Source organism: Microtus ochrogaster, chromosome 1, assembly GCF_000317375.1.
Source record: "Microtus ochrogaster isolate Prairie Vole_2 chromosome 1, MicOch1.0, whole genome shotgun sequence".
NCBI lineage: Eukaryota > Metazoa > Chordata > Mammalia > Rodentia > Cricetidae > Microtus > Microtus ochrogaster.
Window position 1 is genome coordinate 13447242 of NC_022009.1, and position 13305 is coordinate 13460546.

The 13305-nt window shown below is 42.0% G+C and overlaps 1 protein-coding gene across 3 annotated transcripts in view; it reads right to left on the reverse strand.

The window, feature by feature from the left end:
- Positions 1 to 13305, reverse strand: part of Ppp2r5e (protein phosphatase 2 regulatory subunit B'epsilon) — a 143179-nt gene that overhangs the window by 12188 nt on the left and 117686 nt on the right. For all 3 annotated transcript variants that reach the window (XM_005343216.3, XM_005343215.3, XM_013346141.2), the window contains 5 exons: positions 5010 to 5140; positions 4793 to 4852; positions 3720 to 3828; positions 2017 to 2070; positions 1856 to 1906 (listed from right to left, as the gene is read on the reverse strand). In XM_005343216.3, coding sequence (XP_005343273.1) covers positions 1856 to 1906; positions 2017 to 2070; positions 3720 to 3828; positions 4793 to 4852; positions 5010 to 5140 — 405 coding nt within the window. The remainder of the gene's footprint in view (positions 1 to 1855; positions 1907 to 2016; positions 2071 to 3719; positions 3829 to 4792; positions 4853 to 5009; positions 5141 to 13305) is intronic.

Consider the following 13305-nt stretch of genomic DNA (forward strand, 5'->3'; position numbering starts at 1 on the left):
GGAGGGAGGGAGGGAGGGAGGGAGGGAGGAATACGAACCAGATATTATTCTATTCATTTTGGCCGGGGAGGATAGCTCAGCAGGTAAAAGGCTTGCTATGAAAGCATGAAAAGCTGAGTTCAAGTTCCCGGTCCCCACATAAAAAGACAAGTGGGCTATATGCCTACAACCCCAATACTACAGGGCGCTGAGACAGAAGGATCTCCAGGGTTTGCTGGCTGCAGCTCAGCTCCAAATTCTACGGCGAGTCACTGTCTCAAGAGTCCTTTTCTGGCCTCCGCGTGCAAACCCCACCCCTACCCCATACACACAAAGACCACACTGAGCAAGGGTATTCTGTTAACGTAAATTACTGATAGCACCAGGAATCCTAACTATATGGAGGCTCCGGGACCCCAGGCAAACTGGCCTCTCCCCCTTCAGGCCTATGGGACTCTGCCTACTGCTAACAACCAACCAACACTCCATCTGACCCCACGTTTTAAAAATAATGGCTAACCCTCCTGAACTTATGTGCACTGGTCCACATCACCACAGGACACAGTCACTTGACAAACAGCTGTCATTCTGCTATGCTCTCCAAGCCTGAGACAAACAGCAAACTCATTCATGTTAAAGTACCACATGTACCACATCAGCACACACTGACCCGTTTTCTATGCTGATATGTACACATATGTATATACTCTCTCCCTCTCCTCCTCCCCTCTCTCTAGAGCACAGTGAATCTCATGGCCTGGGGCTGTACGCAAAAGAAAGCTTGAAGATCACACAATGGAGCGAGACAAAGAGATTTAGACATTTGTATAAATAGAATGGAAACATAACAAATAAATGCCAGTTACCTATTTATTCATGAAAAATAACACTGGGAAAAGCAACTAGGCGATTAAAGTATTAAGAAGGATGCTTCTATCCTATCTCAAGGTGCATATGCAGTGATGAAGAGATTCCTTTTACTTCATGCTGTCAAGAAATGGGGTAACTCCTGAGGCTCTAGAGCAGGGCTAGGACCACAGCTGATGTGAGGGAGAGGCTCTTTCCATCTACTGTGTCCTTTGTCACGCCCATGTCTTGGAACAGAAAGCTAACAGGTGGCCTCTGTTTCTAGGCCAAAGGAGAAGGCTTCAGACAGGTGTAGAGACGGTCAGGCTCCCTTCAAGGTGCTACTTGGGGACTCACAAGGTGCTACTTGGGGACTCACTCCTCCCTACAAAGACTCATGGCAGGACATGCCTGTTTGGGTGACTGTATGGTCCTTCATTCCCAGGCATGACAAGTTCAACGTCTGCTATATATTATGATACTGCACCCAGGAACCCCTGAGCACTAGAGTAGCCTTCCAGGCTATGCAAAGTCACTATAAATGTGCTATCGATCGAGCTAAATAACTGGATACACAATGGGGCGTGGCCAGGGGTCACAGTAGCTAGAAGTTCGTGGTTTAGAGTTCAGGAAGCAGGTTCTGGTTTGTTGGCACATTCTTACTCAGTGTGCTTAGGTAAGCTACTTAACATCTAAAAGCCTCAATTTTATCACTAGTAAAAATGAGAACACCAGTCTGCCTTCCTGACCCAGCCAGAGAAGAAGCAAGATTCTGCCTCGCCGAATCAGGTACTGAGCCATGTGACTAACACAGACAAGAATAATGGGCTAATATAAGTTATAAGAGTCAATAGAAAGCCTGAGCTAATGGGCCAATCAGTTTATAACTTTAAAAAAAAATGAGAACACTGACTGCCACCGACCTACAAAGCTGCTTTAGATGAGGCATATGTTTGTGCATGCTTAGCCCCACTGAGCACTAGGCAAAGACTTCCTTCAGTATTGGCATTCTCTGATGTTAAATACTTACCTCTTTTTGACTGCATGTTTTAGGCCAAAATTTCATTAAACCCCTAATAACCTATAAAGGAAAAGGAGAAAAAACAAGAGACATTTAATGTTTCACATGATTTTAATAAAAATGTTTTTTCTTAAGTTTTTTCACATTATGGAAAGATATAAATAGCTTACTGGTTCTGTAAGTGAAGGATCTTTCTCCAGAAACTGTACTATACAATACGCCAGCTGGGCAAGAAAAAAAGAGAAAGGACAGCACGTTAAATCCCACACTGCAAAAGCTGAGTGCTCACGGCACAACACATCTCAAAAGCCCCAGGATCTGGTTTTAATGATACAATCACTTCATTTAAACTCTCAGGAAAAATAAGGCTTTTAAATTTTATTCATTTAGAATTGGAATCCAGCTATGTTGCACAGGCTGGTCCTGAACTCCTGAGTAAATGGTTCTCCTGCCCCAGCTTCCTGAGTAGCAGGGACTACAGCTAAAAGCTGTGTTTCAAGTCAATGACAGAGCAACAAGACTCCAGAGGAATTTTTTTCTTAAAAGAGTTCTAAGATTTCTGAGGCTGATGGAAAGTGGCTGACACAGTGCACTCTGAGAGGATCTCATTTACAGCCAGACAGTTGACAACTCAGGTTATGGGATTTAGTTTCTACGGGGAAGCAAGTGTTTTCTAAAAACCTAGACAACTGCCTACACGGGACCTGAAAACACAGCTTCCCAAAAAGATCATAGGGTATACTTTGCCATAGTCAGAATCTGGGGAGTGCTCCAGTCTCAACAGGAATGTTTTCAAATAATCACAAAATGTTATATCCCACAGCACAGACTAAAGAGATGTTTTCTAGAGGGCTCGGAAACATTCCTGAACTGGAGACCTACCCTTTTAAAACACCAGCATTTTGAGGGTGTGCTAAATCTGGAACATATGCATGAATTTTTTCTTTAAAATACAGAGTTCCACATTTAAGAAGGAACACTACTTAGAAAAATGTGTTACATTTTAATGCAAACTCAAAAGAGAAAGGAGCCAGAGGCTTACAGCACTAAAATTAAAACTATCACTAGATCAATTATGTCTTCCCGTGGCACGCTTACCATGCACTGCATTGTTCAGAACAGGGTTATGGTGAGTGTGACAGAGGCTGATTACCATCGCTACTCCTTTTATGGACGTATCTGATTTTCTCTGAGACAACTAACTACTGCCAACACTAGCCTCAGTCTTATAAGTGTTGGGATCACAAGGTGATTTTCAAAGTAATGAAAGATTTATAAAAGGAAGATGGGAAACTACTGAGAGGTCTGCCTACTTGTGCAAGTGTCTACTGTGTGTACAAAATGAGAAGAAGGAGAGCAGAGGAGGGAAAAGGGCGCAGGGACCAGTACTGGAGCGCATCCAATTCACTGGGAAGGCCCACAGTGGCCACACTCGCTCCGCTCATTACCTTCTTACACTCTACATTCACATCCATGCTGCTATGGGCAGTCTTTGCAGCAGCTAACATTGGGGACACAGAAGTCAGCTATGAAATAAGACAGAACAAAGGCTGTTCCTACCTTTAAAATAGTTTCAAGATTCTACAGTGTGTAAAAAAATAAAATGCACGCTTTATCATTTTCCCCAGGGAGCGTTTTTAACCATTTTTAACCTTTAGCACACTTTTTCTTTAAAAAAAAAAAAAATTAAATTAAAAAAAAAAAGGAAAAGCAAAAGGAAAACCAATATCCTAAGAAACACTAAGTCCACAAACTTGATTTTATTTCAAAGGCAGGCTGAGGGATTGCGTGTTCACAGCCAGCCTTAGCTACAAAGGAAGACTTTGTCTCAAAAATAAAAAATAAAAATAAAGGTTTTACTATAAGGTCCTACCTGGGCATGGAAGAGAGATAAACTCCTGACAGTGTGTAGAGGGATCAACACTTTGACCAGGAACTGTTTGTGCTCGGCCTTAAGTGGTAAAGCGAAGCCATTGATAATACTAGAAAAAAAGAAAAAGCAGGTTAGCAATGTCGTCCCACATACTGAACCCAGACAAACTATTGCTATGAACTGGCTACCCCTCAGTTTTCATTTGTCCAAAAAACATAGCCAACCCCTTCCACCACTGACAGTCAAGACTTTTTAGTTACTTCAACTAAAGATAATTTACTAAGTAGGAATTTTAAAAAGAAAGTGAATCTGATTATGAATATCCAACAGAGGAAGCTGTGCTTTCAAAAACAGGCAGACAGTACCTCAAAATTTCCTATCAAACCCATGTTTTGACCTCCCTCTGCTCCTCTGTCTAGCGCCCACCCTGCTAACTTGTTCTTCAAACACAGGCCTTCTGCCTCCAGAACACCTCGCCTGCCTGATATCTTTAAATCCCCTTGCCTTCTCTAGACACCATTTCTCTTCATTCCTGAAGCCTCTGCCCAGCTTGGGAGGTCACTGAGAGGAAGCAGGGAGAACACACCTCCATTTCTCCTCCTAGGAGGAAAGACTAGGCCATCACTATCCAGCTCTGTCAGCTCTGAACCTCACACAACAGCTGTCTCGCTCCTCCTCTGAGGCCAGGAGCTGCCTAGAACTCCATACCTGGGCACACAATCTTTCAATTCATTATAAATCTGCTTTCAACGGTTGTGAGAAAGGACAGGTAACCCACAAGCTAAGCCTAGCGAATAAGAACCTTTGCTGTCACTGGCCTGACAGCCAATCAGACACACTGTCTCTGAGTAAGCTGTGAGCTCCTTCTCATTGTGGGGTAGTTAACAATATCTAATTGTGGAACAAAGGAGCAAAGGTGAGTCTTTGAGTCACCTGGGAAACAGGCTAAGCACAAATGAGAGAGACCCAAGGTTCTTGGAGCAAGAGATCCAAGTCAGCACCCCGTTCTGCCACCTGAACATGATCTGCAGAATGAGATTCACTCAAATCCGCAACTCACAGCAAATGCTTACCTTCCTAATATTTCCAGCAGTTCAGCTACACCGTTGAAGTGTTCTGTTTCATAAACAAACCTGAGAAGAGGAAGAAGAAAGGAGAAGGAAAGGAAGGGAGGGAGGAATAGGCAGGGGAGCAAGAAGGAAGTTAGCACATTTTCTTCAACTATTGGAGGTTTACTTAACATTTGTAAAACATCAGTTTTGCTCTCCTGCTTGCCCATCATCCACTCACCTTAGAAAAATATTGTTAATTTGTTTTCGGATAAATGCTCTAAGCCCGAGAAACTTGCCATAAATCCTGTGCAAGACTGTTTTTAAATAGTCCCGTTCTCGGGGGTCTTCACTGTCAAATAGCTCCAAAAGCTGTTGTAAATGAAGGTAGAATAAAAAGCTGTCAGAGACAGTTTTGGTAAATGACTTAGAAGTTCTATTGTTCATTATTTATAATCCCTCTGTCCCCTTCCTCCCTGGCACAGCAGTCGTCTTTGGGAAGCCAGCTGAGTCAAAGCTGTACAGCCAGGGAGGAGATGTACGCAACAGCAGCTGGAACAGGAACAGGCAAAGCAGTGCTCACAGCATCAATCAACCAACCATTTTCTACGCAATCCACACAGGTCAATCCTTCTATGAGGGGGTTTTATCCTCACCTTACAGATGAGCAAACTGGAGTACAGAGCTTAATTAACCTGCTAGTGATGTCAGAGTGAGAAGCATTAGGACTGGTATTTGAACCCAGGAAGTGAATACCTTAAGTCCATGGCATCCTGGGTTCATGTTCCAGTTAAGTCCCTCAGTTAAGGCCCAGGAAGATGAAATGACCTAACCCAAAGCAGACACTGAAATTCCCAATGCCCCAGCAATGCTCTTGTTAGTCTGGGTGGTTACATAGGTATACTCAGGGTGGAAGGGCTCAAAGCAGACATGTACTACGCCTGGACGTGTGAATGGCATGCCTTAGGTTCTAGATCATTTATAATGTTAGCCACAGAATTCTAATAACATGGTCTCAAGTCTCGTGCCATAAAACAAAAAACAAGTTCAGTCTTAGGCCAAGTGGCAGGGGCCACTACATATTCAACCCAATCCCTGTAAGAAATCACAGTAGCCTTGTTTTTGCTATATTGACTACCGAAGACACAGAAAGAAAGCTCAATGGCCGAGAGCCGAGAACTATGCACAAAGCCCTGTGTTCAAACACCAGTGGGGTGGGCAGGGTTGAGGGGGGGTATGACCTGCATGTGAGCATGCCTACAATGCAAGCACTTAGGAAGCTGAGTCCAGAAGATCTTGAAATTGACTTTAAAGAGAGCTACATGAGATCTGGTGTCAAACAATCAACAACAACAAAATTGGTTGAATCTAAATTTATATACAAACACAAATAATCTGAAAGAGTCAAAGCAATCTTGGTAGTAAGAGGACCAAAGGACTCACATTTCTCAGCTTTAAGACTCAAGAAAAGTTACAGTAATCTCGCGTGTGCTCCTGGCATGTGACAGATTATATAAAAACTTTTCAAATTCATGCTCAGTAGGTTCCATGGGATGCCATGACATTTCAGTATGGAAAGAAACAGTCTTCAATCTAAGATGCTGGGTCAACCAGAGCATCATATAAAACATATAAAAAAGTAAGTCACACTTCTAGCTCATACTACAAATTCAAATGGACTCAAAATAGATAATCAACCTAAAGACACAAGTAAATGACAAATAGAAGAAAACTCAAGAATAAATCACAACTTCAAATCAAGTGGTTTTTTTTAAACCACTGCCAAGAAATGTTCATGGGGTCCCACCCTTCCTTGAGGAGGTACGGTTTATGACTGGTTGCTGAGGGAGGAGTGATATTTTTCTTCAGTGGCAGAGCTACTGATAAGGTGTCTGCACTCCTGTAAGCGATCCTAATTAAGCTCACTGAGCTTACCCCCCAAAAGACAATATGAACAAGTGGGGCCAGTTGAGAAGACGAAGACACTCAGAAGTGGAAAAGAGACAAAAGAGGGAAACGGGGAGTGATCAAAATGTATTATATGTGAGCTAGGGAGTGGTGCACATGCCTTTAATCCCAACACTTGGGAAGATAGAGGCAGGCAGATCTCTGTGAGTTTGAGGCCAGCCTGGTCCACAGAGCAAGTTCCAGGACAGCCAGAACTATTATAGAGAGAAACTCTGTCTAGAAATATATAAAATTATATATTATATGAAGTTCATTGTGTCTAAATAATGTATGCTAAAAAATTTCTGAGAAAATGAAAACTCAACTTGAAAACTGACGAAGGATGTTTGAGAAGATATATCCCAAAGAAGATATAGAAATGGCAAATGGATACATGGAAAAGTACTCGATTTCATTAACCATGAAAACGCAAACCAAAGGAAGACAGCACTCATCTGATGCAGCCTCAAAAGGGGAGAGAGACAAGGAAAGTGTTGGTAAAGACACTGGAGGCTTCCATTACTGTTGGCGAGAATGTAAGATGGTGCAGGGCGAAGACTGTCTGGTAGTTCCACAGTCCATACTTCATTCCCAAGTACGGGACGGATAGTACAGAAAGCATACATCCATACAAGTGATTCAAAGTATGAAGAGTTGCACACACTTGCTCATAGAAGCAATACTGAAAACACAATGCCCATCAATAGGTGGGAGGAGGAACACTGCTCATAAAGAAAATGAAGAGTGGGGCTGGAGAGATGGCTCAGAGGTTAAGAGCATTGCCTGCTCTTTCAAAGGTCCTGAGTTCAATTCCCAGCAACCACATGGTGGCTCACAACCATCTGATGCCCTCTTCTGACCTGCAGGCATTCATTCATACAGACAGAATATTGTATGCATAATAAATAAATATTTTTTAAAAAAAGAAAATGAAGAGTTGAGAATCCTCATATTATCAAGATACAGATGAGACTGCCAACCATTGTGATAAATAAAGAAATCAGACACAAAAGGACATAAAATGCACGGTTCCATTTATATGAAATACTCAGAACTGGTGTAAGAATGAGTTTAGATTTTGTCTGGAGATGATATAATATTCTGCAGGGATAGTTGCACAGTCCTATAAACATATTTAAAATTACTGAATTGGAAGGCTGGAGAGACAGGGGATCTGGGTCAATTCTAGGATCCATGTAAAAAGCCAGGGGGCACATGCTTGCAATAGGATACGTAGAGCTCACTGGCCAGCTAACCAGTGAGCTTCAAGCCATGATAGGCACTGTCTCAAAGCAAACAAATGTGAATGGTACCCGAGGAATGACTGATCACTGGCTTCCACATGCATGAACATACATGTGTACACATACCTGAACCCTATGCATCCACCCCATACATATATTTAAACATATAGATACAGAGAACTGAATTGTAAACTTCAAAAGGGTAACTTTATGTTACATAAACTATAATTTGACAAATCTGCTATTTTGTAGAATTGACAGTGGAACTTAGAAGCACTCCTGAATGTTATTAATTCTTAATATGTTCATTACCATTGCAATAAAACAAAACCAACTCAGCATGTAAATAAAAGCTGCCTACCTTCGTTCTCACAAAAGGCTATGTGTATGTGTTATGCAAGCATGATTACATATAGTTATTCATACATAAATCCATGTGACAGAGATGTGAGGCTGAGTCTCACAGTATAGAGGGGATGATAATTATATAAACAAGGTTTTGTTTAAAGAAAGACAGTTCTGGGCAAAATTAATTAATTAAAAATAAAACCCTTCAAATATGGCAGGAAGCAAAAACTAAAGGATAGTATTCTAAAATGGACAGTGAAACAGTGCACAAGCTTGACTTTGCAGTGCTTATCATCTATCAGTTTGTTCTCAATTGGGTGTTTTGAGTAAATCTTTATTAGTAAATATTAAGAGCCAACAAATGGGCAAGGAGGTGCCAGGGATATAGTGATATGCAAGTCAGACATAATCTGCTTTCACAGAGTCTAGTCTAACAGTGGATAAAAATAAACAAGCAGCATAAGTAGTTCAAGATGTTGTACAAGCGCATAATGAATTTATCTACTCTATTTGGAAGAAATACTGTAACAGAGAAGGCTTCTAGGGAGAGAGCTAGCCAACCCCCTCCCCAAACAGAGACACAAAAGAACTGGGACAAGCGTTTTTACTGATCAGCTTTCTGTCACTACAACAAAACACTTACCACAAACTACTTGTGAAAAAGAATGCTTTTTTTTTTTATCTCAATTTTGAAGGCTGAATGTCCAAAATGGCGTAGCAGACACAGCCAGGACTGCCCTTGACCACACTGATAAGGGAGTCATCAATTACAAACGACAAGGAAGTGATTACATTACAACTCCAACCAGGACAGAGAAAAAGAGAAACTTGTATCTTATAATCCCTTCCAAGAGTGTGCCCCAAATGACCTAAGGTTCTCTCACTAGTCCGTACATTTTAAAGTTTCCATATCATTCGCCCAAACTGCCACCTTGGGTGCCAACCTCCAAATGCAGAAGACCATGGGGGTGGGGTCACTTATATCACACCCAAACCAGTGCAATTTTCCCAAGGGATTGTGGGGTAAGGAAGGCAGCAGCCTAACCGACTGATGATACTCTCTGCAATAACTGTCATATGGCTGCTCAAGTAGCAAAAAAACAAGTATGTGTGAGCCCTTTCCTCTTGCCATGTGCCCCTTGCTGCTCGGGACACAGACTTCCAGCTAACTATGGGAGGCAACCAGTGAGTTACTTGCACAGGAACGCATTCTACTTAGAAAGGAAAAACAGGTGGCCTTAACAGGTCAGAAAGGAGAGGGAGGGTGTGTGTGTGCCTCAGATGTGCTCATTATCTCTTAGGTAAGAGACACTCAAAACTACTCAAGCTATCTAACCCATCTACTGCATTCCATTCCTTGGTCATGGAAATTAACCTTTTCAAGTTCTATTTTTTAATCTGGTTTCTACTTTAAGTGGTGCAACGGGGCTTAATGAGTAATATGCAACCAACATAAAAAGAGGTTTGTGGGGGTGGAATGTTAACAAAACCTGAATCAACTGAGCTTCTGTATTGCTAATTTAAAGAGTTTAATAACTGTAAAATTAAACAAAGATTATTTAACTAAATATTTCATTAGATTCTCAAAAAAAAAATCTATTTTAAGGAGGATCCTGACTGAAAGCCTCTGCAGTGTCCTGTTAAATGCACCATCCTCTGCAGCAAAGAAAGACAGGCCTGGCTGCTTCCTGCTGGCCTGAACAACACGCTTCTGACAGCATTATGACAGAGGAAGCAGACATCGAAAGGGTAATGGCATGAAAGGCATTACCTTTAAAGGAGGTGGGGAGTTGGGTGAGTTCTTATTTCGAAAACCTAACATGTATACAAAACAATTTAAGAAAACACCGTATCCCACATCTATAAATCATGACATCCCCAATATCACAGGTAACTTGTCGAAGGAAACCAAGAGTTTCCAAATTGATTACAAAGCAAAGACAGTCATGTCACATGTCCACACGCTGAGTCCAAGCTTTACAAAACAACTTCCGAGACTAACAGAGATAAATTGTGTGATGGCTTAGCTAAAAGTCCTGCTTTGAGCCTTAAAACTAATAAATCTACAGCGAAACAGAGGACAATGAAGGACTTCCCCCTCCCCACCTCCCCTGACCCTGCCACCACCTTACCCACCACCACCTGCCCAACTTAGCAACCCTCACTCACCCCCACCTCACCTCCCACCTTATCCCACCCCCACCTCAGCCACCACCACTTTACTTACTCCCTACCTCCTCTTACCCACCCCCCACTTCTCACCTCCCAACCCCACGCCCCCCACTTCCTTCCCCTAGCAGAGGAGCCCGGAGAACAATTCGGACTTGTCAGACTTGTGTGGGTTTTCCTTGGGAAATGGACAAAAAGTAGCAAGTTTCCTCCTGCTCATTCCACCAAGGGTTTCCATCCTCCCAGTAGGGAGGAATGCTAACAGGGTGCCAGTTCCCACCAGAGACGCTTGCTTCAGAGGTTTAAGAATGGAAGGCATGCTCTCTGATGACTCTGGTATGAGAACCACCTACCAGGGCACCTTCAGAGTTCGTAGGCATCAATACCCTCTGCACCCCGTGCCTCGCAGTATACTAAACACATCCAGTCTAAGGCCAAAGAACATGAGCAAGGGTCTAGTCTCAGATATCAAATACTACTAAACAAAACACGACTGAAGTAATGGGATTAAGTGAAACCCTTCATATTTCAGTGAGGCCTTAGCCAGTGCTTTTCTCTAAGCTGCCAATTTGGGGTAAGGTAGATCAGTAGGTCTCTTCTTGGGTACACTGGGATCCTGAAGAAAGGCCTACAGGCAGAAGAAAAGGACGTGACAAGGCCCTGCTCAATTATCCTACTGTGAGCCACCACCTACCGAGCATCACACTGCAAACTCAACATGTACACATGCACACCACCTACAGCACAGGCAGAGTGGGCTTTGGGAGATGAGGGTAATTCATGATGATTAGCACGAAGAATCAGTAGACATTCTACCAAAATGAGCAACTCAGAAGAAACATCAACAATTCAAGGGGTAGGAAATATTTGCAAAAAAGGAATGTTCAACATTCTCAGATACGACTATATTAGATTCCTGAAACAAACAAACAAAAAATATTACAACAGATAAATAATCTCAAAAAGATTTTGGAAACTTAAAATGTTATGAAAATAAAATTTTTGGCAGAAGGATGGTAACATTAAGACTGTCAAAATTAGCCCTCTGCAAGCAAGCAGAAACACTTGGAGGGAAGAAAACACCTGGACAACAACAGGTTCAGAAGCAGGGGCAGAGACAGGAGGCAACCAACCAACTCAAAAAGACAGGAAGATAACATAAAGAAGGTCAGTATCTAAGAAAGAACTCGGTGCGATTCTCCCAAAGGAAAGGGCTATAAATGTTCCTCTCTAAACAGAGCTCATGAAGGGCCATGCACAAGAAATACAAAGATACACTACTCTGAAATTTCTGAAGTTAAAGACAAAGATCTCAAAAGCTTCCAGGTCTCTAACGAGGACAGCACATTGTACTCTACTCATGTTCTCAGTACCATCCCTGGAAGTCAGAAGTCAGTGAAGCAATTCCTTAAACACACAGGATAGATTACCACATTAATGTAAGTTTATAGTTAGTCAAATGTAAGTAGAGTGTGTGTGTGTGTGTGTGTGTGTGTGTGTGTATTTCTTAGGAAATAAGACAAAGATAAGTGAACAAATACATGTCCCCAAAGACTGATAAAGGAGGTCTCAGAATGATCACTGTGGATATAGTTAGGGAAGGAACTAGTACAGATCTGAATAGGATGAGCATGACTTCAAGAACGGAGGCCTCCAAAGAAGAAAAAGAGAACAGAGAGACTGGCGCACACGTGCGTGTGTGTCCCCCACAGAGGTCATGTGTGAACAGCACAAAGGAATAAAACCGAGTGAAACCTCCAACAATTGTTATCCTTAGGGTAAAGAAAGCTCTATGCTGGAAGAGGAAGTTAGTTTTTTCTAAAAGGGTAGCTAGCGACCACACTTCAGTGGAAGACCACACATCCAAGAATATGTGGGCAGCATGAAATGGTCTTTATGGGTTAAAAGGTAGGGGAGGGTGCTTGAGAGATGGCTTAGTGATTAAGAGCCTATACTCTTCTAGAGGACACACGTTCAATTCTAACACCCATATCAGGCAGCTCAGGTCCTCTACCGGCCTATGCAGGTGCCCACAAACATATTCCCGTAAGTGGAGACATACATAAAAATAGTAAAATAAATCTTTTAAAAAAAATATTTATTTATTATGTATACAATATTCTGTCTGTGTGTATGCCTTCAGGTCAGAAGAGGGCACCAGACCTTATTACAGATGGTTGTGAGCCACCACGTGGTTGCTGAGAATTAAACTCAGGACCTTTGGAAGAGCAGTCAGTGCTCTTAACCTCTGAGCCATCTCTCCAGCCCCCTAAAATAAATCTAAAATTGTTTTAAATATTTTTTAAGATAAACACAAAATTGGGGGGGTGAGAAAGGAACCTGAGAGAAACTGGGTGTGGATATGATCAAAGCACAGACAGAATTCTCAATCAACTAAGATGTTTTAAAAAGAAACATGAGTTGAGTGTGGTAGTGCACGCGTTTAATCCCAGCGTTTTGGAGGGAGAGGCTGGTGGGTCGATATGAATGAGGCCAGCCTGGTCTGAAAAAATTAGGGGATAAATATACGCAAACAGTTAGAAAATGAATACCACTATCTCTAGGGTATAAGACTATGGATTTGGAGAAGGAAGAAATAGAAGTTTGCTACTTTTCATTATAAACTATATAAAATATTTCAATTATTAAAATAGGCAATACTTTGATACTTAAAACTGACTTTCAAAGTCACTAATACTCATTATGATCATTAAGACTTAAAGCAAATTCCAGGACAGCCGAGGCTATACAGAGAAACTTTAAAAACCATTTTTAAAAAAGAAGGAAAGGGAGGGAGAGAGGAAGGGAGGGAGGGAGGAAGGGAGGGAG